At 42.4% G+C, this 15786-nt stretch overlaps 1 protein-coding gene across 2 annotated transcripts; it reads right to left on the bottom strand.

Moving 5' to 3' along the window:
• Positions 1-2246: 2246 nt before the first annotated feature.
• On the bottom strand, positions 2247-6503 carry SHW1 (short hypocotyl in white light1). Of its 2 annotated transcripts, XR_016113077.1 has the most exons (5): positions 6101-6426; positions 5805-6011; positions 4077-4142; positions 3248-3584; positions 2247-2592 (listed from the first exon to the last, which is right to left on the bottom strand). XR_016113077.1 is itself a non-coding variant. In XM_088985315.1 (4 exons), exons 1-4 carry the CDS (start codon positions 6374-6376, stop codon positions 3441-3443), a joined length of 693 nt encoding a protein of 230 aa, XP_088841441.1. In that variant the 5' UTR covers positions 6377-6503; the 3' UTR covers positions 3057-3440. The 2 variants fall into 2 exon arrangements, 1 of the variants encoding a protein (XP_088841441.1); XM_088985315.1 differs by lacking the exon at positions 2247-2592 and having other exon boundaries at positions 3057-3584; positions 6101-6503.
• Between the last annotated feature and the right edge of the window lie 9283 nt (positions 6504-15786).

Here is a 15786-nt window from a genome sequence, read left to right as displayed (position 1 = left end):
CTATGAAGTTTCATTAGCATCAATGTTTGTTTTGATGAGAGAAAGGTATAACTAGGATTTTCTTGGAACATAGAATCTCATTTAATATTGCAAAGGCAAATATCCTTTTATACATTTTTTAAGTTAAAATCACCAAAAATATATATAGAAAAGAGATCTTGTATGTTGCACAGGCACTTGGGCCTCGTTTGGTCCGTTACCAAGTTCTACCATACCCTGCCATTTCTTGCTAGAAATAGAATTTGATTCTGACCAGAAATAGGAGGGGAGGAAACAATTGAAGTAGTAGGAGCTGTAAAATGAAGTCTCCATGAGAAGAGCCCTTATTTTAACTCGTAAAAAGGAGACAAATCCTTAAAATTTAAGGAATGCCAAACGCAACCTTGGATGGTGCCCATTCTGATCACCTTAATTGGTGCATTGAACATCATTATGTCGATTTCTACCTTGTCGTACAGGCAGGACTCAGGAGGGGAGAGCCTGTTTATCAGGGTACTCCATGTCCATCTACGGAAAGATGGTAGTGTGGACCATGGAGACCGGGTAATGTTCATGTGCAAAACATGATGACACTGCTGCCTTAACAGACCCTACCTCAAATTTCCCAGACTTTCACGTTAAAAACTTGTGGGGCATCCAGCTCGTGTACAACGGTGTCGTTTTCACATTTTACCTTGCTGAATTCCCGGAATAAACTTTCAAAAGCTTACGTATCCAAAAAAAAATCAAAAGCAAGGCAGTGGTATACTGCTAATAGACAACCTAAACATTGTTTAATAAACCAATAAAACGTAAGATATTTGTCACATATTAGTCATATATTAGCGTGGCTTATAGGATTCTAAAAATCTAGATATTTGTCATATATTAGCGTGCCTTGTGTAGCCATTCAATCCTCTTACTTATAAATCCTGATTTAAGGTTTGGATTTTATTATAGCCTGGAAGTTTCACAGAGTGAAGGTGATTAAACGAGGTCGGGTTGGAGGCAAACAATCTCATCGTCACAGAAACGAGTAGACTGGCAGCTAGGGGTGTCAATGGACCGGTTTTGGATTGAACCTCATCCAAACCAAAATAAATTTAGACAGATGGACAGACCAACAAAGACATTGAATTATTTGTAATGAATTTATATTAGATTGGGTTGGATTGAATCGATATCTGGCTCATTGATAGAATATTTATACTATTAATAAAAGAGCAAATAACCTCATTTTTTGGATTTCTCATTAGACATTTTTACTCTTTATCTAAACAACATACAATGGGTATAAAAACGGGCATATGTGTCCTTTATTCTCACCTCAAAATCTGCTTATTTATAACAGTTAAGAAACTGTCCACTTATAACTGTTCAAAAATTGTCTATGAATTATAAATAGTTTTGTCTTAGAGATAGTATCACGTATAAATGCACATACATGTTTACTAGTAAGAATATATGTGTCAATGGACCAGGGTTGAAACCAATCTAAATTAAAAGGAATTTGAACATATTAGATGCTCCAAACATTGAATTGGACCAATCCAAAATGTCCAAAATATTTATTGGATTGGATTGGACCTGGTCTATTTTGGGTCGCGGCGTGATCGTAGACTATGTCAATGTGCTTATTGTAGTGCTTTATTCTGTTCAATGAAAACCTTTGACCAACAGTCAACAGAGAGGGCTCCATCTCTCCATCGTGCAGTTAGGTTTGGTGATTTTTTGTATGCTTGCAGCAGGCCATGATGGCAATGGGTCACGGTGCACCCAAACTTGGAACCAAGTGGACTTTAATACTGAGCGTCTGAGCCTAACCCGTGAATGCAGCGGAGGTAGGCAAAGCAGGTCATGATGATTGACAGGAAAGATAAAGACAAGAGCATTAAACATGGAGACGTCGGGCTCTCAGGTCTCAGGGACATGCTACATTTTAGTTGGGACCCATAGAAAAGAAAAGTCTGGGCCTCCAACTCCAATAACAACGCAATTGCTTATACCTCTTGTCCCACGTTTCAAAGATCAGGACCCACCATATTAGATCGGTCCCAGTTAAAATATTTCCAATGAACAATCACGGTTATTGGATGATTTCTGGCCATCTGATTTTGGTGCTATGTATAGAGTGTTTCATCTTGATGTGGTTTCCCTTTTGCATTTTAGAAAGTTCAAAATCTGAAAAAAGGTAGCCATTTCCGTTTGCTGATAAAACTTGGGGATATGATGTCGTTTCAGCATTCCAGTAAACCGATGCTTTCAAATTTCACTTAACAAAAAGGAATGAATTTCATATGACAATAGTGACTCAGTTATTTACATGTAAAACTACAACGAAATTATTCCATTTCACAAGGCATTTACAGAGGCAGGAAGGCAACGCATACATGATGGATAGCGATCAAAAACAGCAAACATGATGAAAATTGTAATACACATGGATAGCATGGCAACACTATTGGCAGCGTTCTCGCCTTCTCAGTGGTTCATCAGAGTAATGTCTACCAATCCAGCTTAATGTAACCAAGTTTTGAGCTTTGATCGATGAGACATTACTACATGAGGAGTTTCTTGGATTGCTTTTCTTTGTTTCTTTGCTCCTGTGAATTACTGCAAAACAGATACAGACGATGTCAGAAGTGATTTACTTACGTTTCGTCAAGACTCAAGAGTTTTAGGTTTCCAGCACCCAGAGGCCGTTTGTACACATTCTTGGAACAAATCATGATGGAACTCCAAACAGAACTAAATATTCTGTGTTTGGGTCCATGGGCGTTTATTGAAAAAATGCCACCACATCAGCGCCACATAGGTGTTGGCATTTATTGCATATGAAACAAAATGAAACACTGTTTGATTTCACCATTTATCAAATAAATGGTAGAAAACTTAAATACTTCAATTTTTGTGCATAACCATAGGGCATTTGGGGAAACGTCAAATTCTTGTTTCCCCCAACGCCCCAACATTTCTTGAAACCAAATGCTGATGTGGTACACTTTAGGTATTAGTCTGAAGTGGAGTGTAAAAAACGTTTAAAGTGAAACCCAACCAAACAACAAAAACAGGAAACGTTTAAAGTGAAAAATGTATAAATAAATGTCTAAAGTGAAAAATTACAAATAAATGGCCTATCCATAAACACCCACGGAACCAAACAAATACTTAGTTTCAAGCATTTTCACATGAAGGCAGAGTTTGCCATTTCTCTAAGGATCTGAAGTTCAACTGCAGTACATACCCTGTTCTAATATTTGTAAGTTACCTCTCTGACAAAGCAACGCTAATTGGAGCACAACCATGTTGCTTTGGCATTAGAATTGATTCTTGAACCCCTCCTAATGAAAATGATGAATGAAATAATGTGGCCTCTCCTATATGCACAACTACGTGCTCTCTCTAACAACATCCTAATCATATTTACAAGCATCCAGTAACCGCTAGAAACGGTGATAAAATCAAGTTGCAGGCTGTGTTGTGCCATAGGAGGTTCCACCCTGGTTGAAACTACTTCCACTTGACTGGAAATGAAAAACCATTGCCCAGATCACACGTAGCAGCAGAATAACAGCAAAGACAGTACCTCCAAGAGTGCAAACCACCTGTAAGTAGCATCCACAACCAGGTCAGTTAATGCATATTTTTCTATTTAACCAGGTGCTGTTCCTCGCAACAGAGTATTGAAAAGATAAATTTAACCCAATTACAAATGAATATGATCAGATACTCGGTTAATATTTTATGGATGATTCAACAGAACTGAAAACCCTTGGTATCACTAGTATAGATCCTGATAAGGCACTTTGAAAATACACTGCTGCTCGTGGCAAAAGACCCATGTGTATTTCTGTACACTAATAAAAAACATTCAGTGTGTCATTGATAAATCCCTATTTAGAACAGCATGGAGCAACAGGATTTGTGAACCAAACCCACTCCTACATCCTCATATAAGATTGATGACGATGATAGTTATGGTGACAGAATAAGTGTTTGCCCCATACCAGATTGATATTGAAACTAATACACAGCCAGCATCTATATTACTCAGCATTCCAGAGTTACCCTGCTTCATAAGCTACTAACTAGCATACCTCAAGAAATGCTTTGACAATAGAAAGTGAAGTCAAAAGAAGAACTCCATCCACTGCAAAATAAACCTGTATGTGCCCAACACCCCCAAAGAAAGAGAAAAGGTTTAGCGTCAATTTAGATACAAGCTGCTTTCATTCATTATGAACAATGTAAAATGTCTAATGATTAATTGAAAGGATGACTTGTATTGACAATAAAGTAACAGCTTAAATAGATAATAGTAGAATCTTGAACCAAACATATCATGAATAAAAAATGCATGCCCATTGCAAAGGTGTGAGGTTAAAGCCTTTTGCATCATTATGACTAACGGTTCTCATGATAGAACTGAACTGGTATTTCCAGCAATCTTGGATCAAAATTATTAGTGTAATTTATTTATTAAAATAATCATTAGTGCAATTTGAACTAGAGTAAATAGAATAGTTTCCTTCGTCAAAATAAGCAAAGTTTTCACTTGCAAATCTAGAGATCACAGCAATTTCTTAAGCAATTCTAGAGATCACAACATAGGGAATAATGGCATTGTCGATGCTGTATTAAACAATTCTAAAGATAGTAAGGCAAGCCGCAAGCCAGGAAGGTTTTTTCTGCTGCAGTTAATTTGACATTTAATACAACCATGTTTAAAAGTTTCCCAGGCAGCCATCCTTTTTAATCAGAATATCACAATGACATCCCCATCCACTCCATCCTAGTAACTAGAGTTCCATATAAAAACAAATTCCACTATAAAATGAAAGGGGGTGTTTGTTGATATGCTTTTTTTTTCAAAACAAAAAACAACTGCCACGTCAGCAGTTGCTTTTGTTTTCAAAAAACAAAATCATACACTGAAAGTTGTTCCCAATTGATTTCCAGAGCTCCCACACCCATCATGACTGAAGAAGAAACAAGCTGATGCAAAGCAGAAATAATGCACAAGGGAATTGAGGTTGTACATCTGTCGGGAGAGGGGGATTTTTATTTTTACTAAATGAATTGCATTCTACATTTCCACTTTGACTAGCTTTTCCTTATTCCCGCAGCAACCCATGTTCGTTTCAACCCCATCTCTTGGCCTCTTAGAACCTTCAGCCTACACCAACTTATTAGTTCTCACTTGGCCAAATTGTCACAAACAAGTACATTCCCCCCTCTTTCCTTTCTTCTTCTTCTTCACATGTTGCGGCTACTTGATTATCTAGAATGGATTAAAGTTTGACTTACTCTTACCCGACCTGCCACCAGTGTAACATTTCACCAAGGTTATGTCCGTGTCAACATAATGCTATCTCTTACATCAGAACATATTCCTCTGCAAAGCATAACTGACTGCTAGAATTTCAGATCTTCCTTCAGTTTTGTTTCTTCTGTTCTATTCAGGTAACGTCCCAGAAGCACGTCTGCAACCTAAGATACGCCAACCCTAATTCTTAAACTCCCACGTCTCTGAAGTCCAAACCGGTGCCATCAACTCAATTTCACTTAGCCAACGGGTAGAAGGGAACATACTTAATTCGTTAAGATGGTGTTGGCAATGGAGGAGAAACTAAACGGGGTTGCCTTAAACAACAAGAGATGGGGCAGAAAACATGAGAATTAAGTAGTTAGAACCGGTACGGTTCTGTGCTAATTTTATGATGAAATTAGCAACATCATCTTAACGAATTTAGTTCGATCTAAGGAGACAACAGTATAATGCAAACTGTAGAACAGTAAAGTAGAAGCCAGGATTCCAATAGTACCAGCTGGGGCGATATCGCTGGAGGCAAAATTGAACGTGTAGCTTTCTTGGCTCTCTTGGAGACATTTCTGAACATGCTCCGAAGGAACCTGAATAGCAAATCAACGCTGCTTTCCATCTCATCTTCCTCACTGTCGTCGTCAGCATCTTCATCGTCAAAGAAAGTCTCCTCTATCTCCCCCGGTTCTTCTCCCGAGCAATCATTAAGCTGAAAACATACATCTTAATCGTCTCCTTGTTTGGAAGTTTGATCTTTCTATAGATATCAGAATTCAAGAGAGACATAAAGAGAGAAACCTTTCCGTGGCAAATACTGGTTCTAGGGCTTATGGTGCGCCAGCCATTGAGAGAGTGAGAGAAGAGGCGAAAGGCGTGAAAATAGGGTTTGGGGTTTGCTCGAGTGATGTTGGAGCAGTGGAGGTTGGCAAACGAAAAGAAAACCGGAGAAGATATCACGGCTGCGGCCATCTGGTCTGAATTCTCGAATAAGGTCGGATGTCTAGATGGAGCGTGAGTCGCATGGAAAGGATATTGGCGCCTGGGTAGAACTCGGACCGGACTTTTACTCTTCATTAATGAAAATTTATTTCCACAGGATTCTTCACTATTTGTCGTAATGGATAATTAAAGGCATGAAGTGTCGCTAAATCACAATAATGCATCTGTATAAATTAATTTGACCTTATATAAAATATTTTGTAGTGTTTTAGGTCTCCAATTGTCCATTATATAACCTCTAAAACCAATGGCGCTCAATGTTCAGGATCGTCCTATGTATAATTCGATGACTCTTTCTAACAAAAGATCAACATTAGTCCTTGCAGATTTACTGGTGCTCCTTATATGCTTCATTGCAGCAAATAGCAAAAAATTTTGTGATACTAAAGATGTTTATCATTTGACACCATCCTCGGGGAAATATTGTCACGCCCTTAACCAAAAGGTTAAAATAACCTTTACAGATGCACTACCGCTATTTTTTCAGCGTTTTAGGCCTTCAATTGCCCATTATAGCAAATAACGAAAAATCATGTGAAAGCAAAGACGTTCACCATATGGGATCGTCCTATGTACAATTGGATGACGCTTTCTAACAAAAGACCAACATAGCCCCTGCAGATGCACTGGTACGATTTAGCGACGTTATTTGGACGTTTATCATTTTGACGTCCAAATCTACCTTCATTTTGACGAATAACAAAGAATCTTGTGAGACAAAGATGTTTATCATTTGATGCATTCCTTGGGGTAATGTTGTCGTGCCCTTCGCCAAAATGTTAAAATAACCCTTGCAGATGCACTACTACTTTTTCAGCGTTTTAGGCCTCCAAATAACGAAGAATCCTGTGAAAGCAAGGACGTTCACCATCTAGAGTCGTCCTATGTACAATTGGATGATGCTTTTTAAAATAAGGTATATATATATATATATATATATATATATATATATATATATATATGTGATTTAGCGATTTTATTCTTCAATATGTTATGTTGTGCCAAATAACAAAAATCTTGTTGATGAGGTAGATTTGGCCCTCCAGTGAAATTGTGACACGTGGCACCTCGTGATAACTAGGAAAACACTCAACCAACAAACTTATGAAGTTGGTGACCCACCCGGGCACCAGTCTGGCCGGCCTGGCGCGACCTGCGCACGGCCTAGCACGACCTGCATGCGGCCTGACGCGCGCCTGCACGATCTGCGAGCGGCACAGACGACCTGTGCGGCGCGCGCGCGGCCTGCGCGAATTGCGCGCGGCACGCGTGACCTGCGCGGCGCACGCGCGAACTGCGCGAGCTGCGTGCGGCGTGCGGCCTGCGCGACCTGGTCGACCTGGACCAGCCTAGAGCATGATCCGGCCAAGCCGCCCATAAACTTGGCTAGACACTGACCCGCCGACTGACACAGGTGCCAGCTTGACGACCTAGTCTAGACACTGACTCGCCGACTGACGCAGGCGTCCCTCTGACAACCCGGCCCAGGCGCCGACCTGGCCGCCTGACACAAGCGCCAGCCCGACGACCTCGAGGAGTTCACCATCGTACCCCGGTTCTGACAGGATGCGACAAGTCTTACCGTTTGGAGGCTTTTCACCCACCTAACCCGCGAGGACTCCGGTATATAAGGACCTCACCCCCCAAAGGGGAGGGGGATGAAAAAAGGAAAGTAACCCCTGCTCTCTAGCTCTCTCGTATTATCTTCAAAGCTCTCTACAATAAGAGTGCTAACTTAAGCGTCGGAGAGCCCCCACCGGGAAAATACCCCCGGGACCTCTGATATAGTTCTCGCAGGTCCTTCAGCTCCCACCGCCTACAAAGAGGAGGAAAAGATGGAGTTCTCGCAGGTCTCTCAGCTCCTGCCACCTACAAAGAGGAGGAAAAGATAAAGTTCTCGTAGGTCCCTCAGCTCCCGCAGCCTACAATGGAAAGAAGACCACCTCATGTTGAGGGCAGCCGGATTGCACCGCACCAGGGAGCTCCAGCATTCTCTAAGTCATCGGCCGCCTAGTAGGCAGTCCGCCACCAGGCAGTTCGCCACCGAGCAGCTCGCCACCGGGCAGCTCGCCACCAGGCAGTTCACCACCGAGCAGCTCACCACCAGGCAGTTCGCCACCAGGCAGTTCGCCACCAAGCAATTCGCCACCAGGCAGCTCGCCACCAGGCAGTTCGCCACCAGACAGTTTGCCACCGAGCAGTTCGCCACCAGGCAGTTCTCCACCGAGCAGTTCGCCAGTAGGTAGTTCACTACCAAGTAGCTCATCACTAAGGCACGCCACCACCTGGTCAAATAACGAGGTACTTAGCCAAAAAATTTTACATGACAAAACATTGGTACGTGGCCGAAAACGGTTACATCACTTGTGATATTACAAATATTCATTATTTGATACCGTTCATGGGGCAATGTTGTCGTGCCATCAACCGTAAGGTCTAAATAATCTTTATGAATATACTATTGCTATTTTGTAGTCCTTCATGCCTCCAATTGTCCATTGTGGCCAATAGTGAAGAATCCTATGAAAACAGTGACGTTCATCGTCCAAAATCATCCTATATGTAATTAGATGACGCTTTTTAACAGAAGGTTAATATGCGTGGTTTCACATGATCTAGTTGTGCTTAGTTCTTGGACAATGAATATGCGTGATTTTGGAAAGTTGCGTGTTGTTCACCATAATGGATCATAGGATGACTAGAAATGTCACCAAATTACACAATTAATTTTTTACTCTTAATAAATATATACAAATAAAAGTATTAATAATAAAATAGTTATTTTAATACTAAAAATCCATACATTACTTTAGAATATATATATAAAATTTTAATATATTTTTATAAATTATTAATTGATTTTTTAATTTAAAATAGATAATAACATATTCATTATTTATAAAAATAAAATTTTGTTTACAAAATATTCAAGCATATAATATTATATTAAATCTATCAAATACACTAATTTAAATTTATATAGAAAATGATTTATTGTTTTAGAAAATTTATTGAAATAAAATGATGATGGAATAATTGTTTTAGTAATTAAAAATTATGCATTTCTATATGATATGCATTTTAAAAATTTTAATATATGGATGTAAAATATTTTAAGTTAAGATTATATATTTTGATTCACATTTTACAATAACATATTTATTATTTAAAAAATAAATATATTGTTTACGAAACATTTGGAAATTTAATATTTAATTGACTTTTTTTGTTAATGTTAAAAAGTAAAAATAGTAAAATACAAAATAATAGATATAGTAATTAAAAGATAATAATTACATTTTTTGTGTCTATATAATATGAGTCTTTAACTCTTGATTGATGGATTATCAACAAAATTGTATGATATTTATGCATCTCATTATATTAATTGTAATATATTCATTTATATATGTCATTAAAATATACATTTTTATGTATTTATATCTTATTTGTGGCTAATTTGACCTTAAAGCTAGTGTAATTGGTGTATTTACATAATTTGTATTTATTTTCCTAGCGTATCCATGTGTTTTAATATCTTTCGTTCGTATCCATATTTTCCAAAGTGTATCCATATTCAAGTTATTTGATACAATACTCGATAACGATACTTTGATCCTTGGATATTATTGAGCCTATCTAGTAAGACACCACCTAGTTGTTTAAAGGATGATCCTGGATGGTATGTGACAATGAAAATTCGAGGTATCATATGATCTCTATTATTCACCACTACTTGGCATATAACACTAGAATGTTGCCAAATTGTGTCAATGCATCTACAAGGGTGGTATTAACCTCCTATTATAAGGCACAATCCAGTTGTGGTTAGGGCGATCTTGAACCGTGATAATTTATGGTTTCACAAGATTCTCTGTTATTCACCATAATAGATCATAGGGGGATAGGAACACCTTTAAAATGCACTAACGCGTCTGTAATGATACTATTGACCTTATTGAGTTTAAGGCACCATGTAGTTTGAACAACGGTCCCAGATGGTGAAAATCTTTAGTTTCGTAGGATTTTACATTATTTCCATAGAGGAACACTAGAGGCCTAAAACACTATAAATTACACAAGTGCATCTGGAAGGATTGTTTTGACCTTATGGCAGAATGCGCAACAATGGTGTCCTAAGGATGGTGAACATTCGAGGTATCATATGATTTTCTATAATTTGCCATTATGAGGCATATGGGCACCAGAATGATGTTGAATTGTACTAATGCATCTACAAGGGTGGTATTAACCTCATGTTGTAAGGCACAATCCAATTGTGCTTAAGACGATATTGGATAGTGAATACCCGTGGTTTCACAAGATTCTCTATTATTTATCATAATGGCTGATAAGAGGATTAAAATGACTTCAAATTGCACCAGTGCATCTACAATGATATTATTGATCTTATTGAGTAAGGCACTACCCAGTTGTTTGAATGACGATCATGAATGGTGAGAATAAAGATTTCCACGAACAATTCCAACAATAATGTTAAATCATTTTTATCCAATCGAGTAGTGCTCGTCTTCTTTCATTTGGCTAAACAAAATATGAAATACTATGCATTAGATCTCAATTGAGATATGGAAGGTTAAATGGATTTTGGTACCCAATTCTAATTTATGTTGTATTCTTTCAACATCTAATTAAATTCAAAAATATCAAGAAAAGAATGTTAACCAAAAAGAACAACATCAAGGCTTCCATTGGGCATATATTCGTTGACGAGTAACTTTTCTTCTCCTTCCACACAACCTCCCAAGAGTCTTACAAGATTTTTATGTTGAAGTTTCATATGAACCTTGCTTAGAGCTTGCTAGCCTCTTATCTTTTACTTAGTTTCGCCAAGTAGAGTTCCTTGAATAGAGCTTGCTAGCCTCTTCTAATTTTGTATAAGTTTGGCCTTAATTAGCTTCCTCTCATGTTGTGCATTGAAAAGTTGAGGAGAAGCACCAATAACAGATGGTGGCACTAAAGGTGTGTTTGGTTTGATAGAAAATGTAACAAGAGAAAAACATAAAGTTGAGGGAAAGTTCACAAAATTTGTGAAATTCCTGAAGAATTTTCCCTCAATTTGTTTTGTCAAGCAAAACAGTACAGCCTAGAATCAGTCATGGATGTTAATTGAAGTCAAGAAAACATTCATTTCGGAACCGATTGTGATGAAGGATGATTTGGCCTGACCTCACAGTTATGCGACACGTGGCAAAAGCAACAGTTCGGCACAAAAGCAAGCCTAAGGCGTTTTCACCAAGAGGAGAAACCAGCGGACCGAGCTCCCTACTAGGGGCCCGAACTCACCCTTGGCCCCAACCGGAAAGAAATCCACTGGCCTGCCTTGCAACAGTTCGGGACATACCTCGCCGAACTGACCTGCCTTGCCACAGTTCGGGACATATCTCGCCGAACTGACCTACCTGGTAACAGCTCGGGATACACCTCGCCGAACTGACCTGCCTTGCAACAGTTCGGGACATACCTCGCCTAACCGACCTACCTGGTAACAGCTCGGGATACACCTCGCCGAATTGACCTGCCCTATACATACCTCCGAACTCAAGACTTCGCCTCGCTCACCACTCCACACCTTCAGGGCACCAAAACCAAACAAACCGTACTATGCCTAACACTGAGGAAGTCCGTTCCCAAGGGTGCCGCACCTGACTGGCTTGGGATCTGACGCTTGACGGCCGCACTCTAAACGGCCACCTGCCACCGCCACCTGACACTGCCATCTCCAGTTAGAGAGACGGTTAGGCAGTGACGGTTCTGTCCCAGCAGAAAGGACGATGGTCGAATTGACAGACGTAAGGGTAATCATACCCGACCTGACAAGGGCCTCGGAGTGAGTGCATGAAGTGATTATAAGAGCCCCTTGCCCCCAGCGAACAAGGTATGTGAACTTTGCGCCATCTGGTCTACACTTTGCCTTTGAGAGACTGACTTGAGCTTCGGAGTTATTACACCGGGTTCCCCCCGGAGTTCTCTCATTTTTCCCGTTTCAGGCTCCCCGACGCTCCAGCTCAGAGGCGAGTTCGTTGACAGCTAAGACCAACCGGATTGCGCTCCATCAATTGGCGCCGTCTGTGGGAAAGCTTCTAAAAGCCTCCCTCTAAATCTCTTCTACCTACCCTTCTTTCAAAAACTCCAACACCCACTCCAACACTGAAATGGCCTCCTCCAGTAGTGCCGGACGTGGAACCGAAACAGCCACTACCGGAGAGCAACTTCATGCTCCGGCGGTGTGCATTAGGCAGTTCACCATCCCCCTTTCAGTGGATGAGATCCCAAGCTTGAATGTGCCACACGCGGTGGCACCTCTCCCACTCCCCATCGAAACGAACTTCGCGAAACCAATTGTTGTCCCACTGGCAGCCCGCCAAAACCAGATAGATGATCTGATGCAATGCATGCGGGCAATGTAGGCCCAAATGCAGCAACTCCAGCAACACCAGATGTTGCACCACCTCTCCCAACACCATTATCAACAACAATTCCCTCAGCTACCCTTGAACCAGCTGCTCCCCCCCCCCCGACACCCTGTTTCAAAGCCAGTCAAGGCCTCCCCCCAAGGTGGATGACCTCACCAAGGAGAGGCTTCCCGACCGCAGAACCCCCCTAACAGTCAGGCCTCTTCCCCGGGCCGAAAGCCAAGAAAGACCACACCAGCCTCGTAGCCCGCAGGTGGGTCAAGAACCTCGCCAACAAAGTCACCTCGGCGCTCCAAGCCCGAGTTCCCACTCACAGAGAACCGCTTTAGCGCCTTAGCAGCAGGCTAGCAATCCGGGGCCATCGAGCTCGGCAACACAGAGGCAAGCAGCGCCAGCACCAGGCCCAATCAAAGAAGGCGCTGGCGAAGTCGCCGAATTGCTACCCGCGTGCTACCCGAGCTCAGAGGCAAGGAAGAAACGAGCTCGGGCGAGGCAAAAACCGTCCCCATTCTCTCAGTTCCTCCCCCCTTTCAGCAGAACTTTTGGCAGTCCCCTTGCCTAGAGATTTCAAACTCCCTTCTCTGGACAAGTACGATGGATCCTTTGACCCCAACGACCACGTCGACGCGTTTCAGTCGCAAATGCACCTTGCTAGGGCAAGCGAGTCGTGCATGTGCGTGGCCTTCACCACCACCTTTAGAGGGTGGTCCGCACTTGGTACCGGAACCTAGCTTTCGGGTCAATAAAAAGGTGGCCCCAGTTCGTGCAGATCTTCACTGTGCACTTTATTACCAGCAAAAGGTGTTCGAAAACCGAGGAAAGTATCTTCGGGGTGATCCAAAGAGAGGGAGAACCCATCCGGAGCTACATCAAACGGTTCAATGAAGCATGTTTGCAGATCCCTCGGTTAGACCCCGCGGTACAGCTCGCCACGGCCAAAAGAGGAGTGACTCACAAAGAGTTCAAATGGCACATGGTAGCCAGCCAGCCAGCAAACATGGCCGACTTCCTCAAGCTCGTGGACAAGTTTATGAGAACAGAGGAAGAGACTAACCAGAGAAACAAAGACGGGGTTGAAAAAAGAAAAAGAGAAGGCGAGCCCTCCAACCCCGACGACAGAAGAAGCCATAACCGAGAGGCGAAGCCAAGCCAGCCGTCCCGAGCTCCCTTAGCAGTTCGGACGGATTACACGCCATTGAACACAAGGCGGACCGAGATCCTGATGACGATCAAGGATGCCCCTTACGTAAAGTGGCCACCTCGCCTGAAGAGCAACCCCAATGAGAGGAACAAAAATTTATATTGTAGTTTTCATAAAGACCACGGTCATGGCACCGAACAATGTAATAATCTCCGCGACGAGATAGAAGGACTCATCCGTCGCGGGTACTTAAGAAATTTTGTACATTATGACAATAGTAATAAAGCAGGTCGGCAAGGGGAACACGGGAAGGATGTCCCCGAGCCGAGCAATAGACCGGTCGAAACCTTGCAGCGACCTCCCCCAGAAGAAAGGCCAGTCTGGGGAACCATCCACGTGATAGTGGACGGTTCGGTGGTGGCAGGATGCACTTCAGCGGCAACAAGGATGTCAGTTCACGAAGCAGCCCGAGAGGAGCAGAACCCTCCCAAGAGGCCAAAGAAGGAAGAATCGATCTTTTTTACAGAAGACGACGCGCGAGGTGTTCATTACCCCCACGACGACGCGCTCATCATAAACCTAAGGATCAGCGACTTCGAAGTCCGGCACGTACTGGTAGACTCAGGCAGTTCGGCGGACATACTATTCAAATCGGCATTCGACCAGTTGCAGTTGCAGAAAAGCGATTTGAAACCCGCTCACACTCCTCTAGTAGGCTTCAGCGGAGAGGAAGTCAGGCCCTTGGGAAAAATAACAGTACCTGTGGAAGTCGGCACATGGCCGTGCGCGGTAAGACTCGACACGATTTCCTGGTGCTCGCGACCCCCTCCTCGTACAATGCCATAATAGGGCAACCAATTACGCATATTCTGCGTGCAGTGGTCTCCACCTATTATCTGGCAATGAAGTTCCCCACGGACTTCGGTGTGGGGGTAGTGCGGGGCGACCAACTTGAGTCTCGCAAATGCTATGTTGCCACCCTGAAGGGAAAAACCAAGGCAGCCGACGAACTCGAACTAGAGCGACCTGCGGAGCAGGGCGAGGAACGAGCTTCACCCACTGAGGAAACAGTCGTCGTCCTGGCCTCGGCTACAGATCCGGCGTGAACACTACAGATCGGTGCCTCCGTCAACGAACCTTTGCGAACTGAACTGGTGAGTTTCTTACTCCAAAATTTAGATATTTTTGCATTGTTCGCGGAAAATATGCCCGGTATTGACCCCGGCCTTATAACTCACAAGCTTAACACTGACCTTGTAGTCAGACCCATTAGACAGAAGAAACACAACTTAGCCCCGGAGCGTTGGAGGGCAGTCGACGAAGAAGTCGAAAAGCTCCTCGCAGCGGACTTCATAAGGGAAGTTCATTACCCGAGCTGGGTAGCCAACCCAGTGTTGGTGAAAAAAGCCAACGACAAGTGGCGCATGTGCGTCAACTTCACCGACCTGAACCGAGATTGCCCAAAAGACTGCTTCTCCCTGCCCCGAATTGACCGCCTGGTGGACGCGACCTTGGGACACGAGCTGCAAAGCTTCCTGGACGCCTACTCAGGCTACAACCAGATTAAGATGGACAAGTCCGACCAAGAAAAACCAGCTTTATTACCGAGTTTGGCCTGTACTGTTACAAGGTCATGCCCTTCGGGCTAAAGAATGCTGGTGCGACCTTTCAAAGACTTGTAAATAAACTTTTTTCGGCCTTTAATTGGCACGAAAATCGAATGTTATGTAGACGACATGGTCGTCAAAACACAGTTTTCGCGAGAATTAATAAAAGACTTGGATTCTGTCTTCCAAATTCTGCGTCAGTATAACATGAGACTAAACCCAAACAAGTGTCTTCGGTGTCACCTCGGGTAAGTTCCTAGGGTACATTGTCAACCGGCGTGACATTGAGGCCAACCCGGA

This window comes from Nelumbo lutea, chromosome 4 (assembly GCF_056320005.1).
Source record: "Nelumbo lutea isolate HS-2025 chromosome 4, American lotus-T2T, whole genome shotgun sequence".
NCBI classification, from domain to species: Eukaryota; Viridiplantae; Streptophyta; class Magnoliopsida; order Proteales; family Nelumbonaceae; genus Nelumbo; species Nelumbo lutea.
The sequence above is the reverse complement of the archived record's forward strand: the minus strand, read 5'-3'. Positions and strand labels throughout refer to the sequence as shown.

Bases quoted from the DNA above. Each gene is read 5' to 3' on its own strand.
- SHW1 (XM_088985315.1), bottom strand. From the start codon at position 6,376: ATGAAGAGTAAAAGTCCGGTCCGAGTTCTACCCAGGCGCCAATATCCT. The intron at 6,012-6,100 runs GTTTCTCTCTTT...GTATGTTTTCAG, and splicing joins CCAGTATTTGCCACGGAAAG to CTTAATGATTGCTCGGGAGA. The intron at 3,585-4,076 runs GTATGCTAGTTA...TGCTACTTACAG, and splicing joins TTGTCAAAGCATTTCTTGAG to GTGGTTTGCACTCTTGGAGG.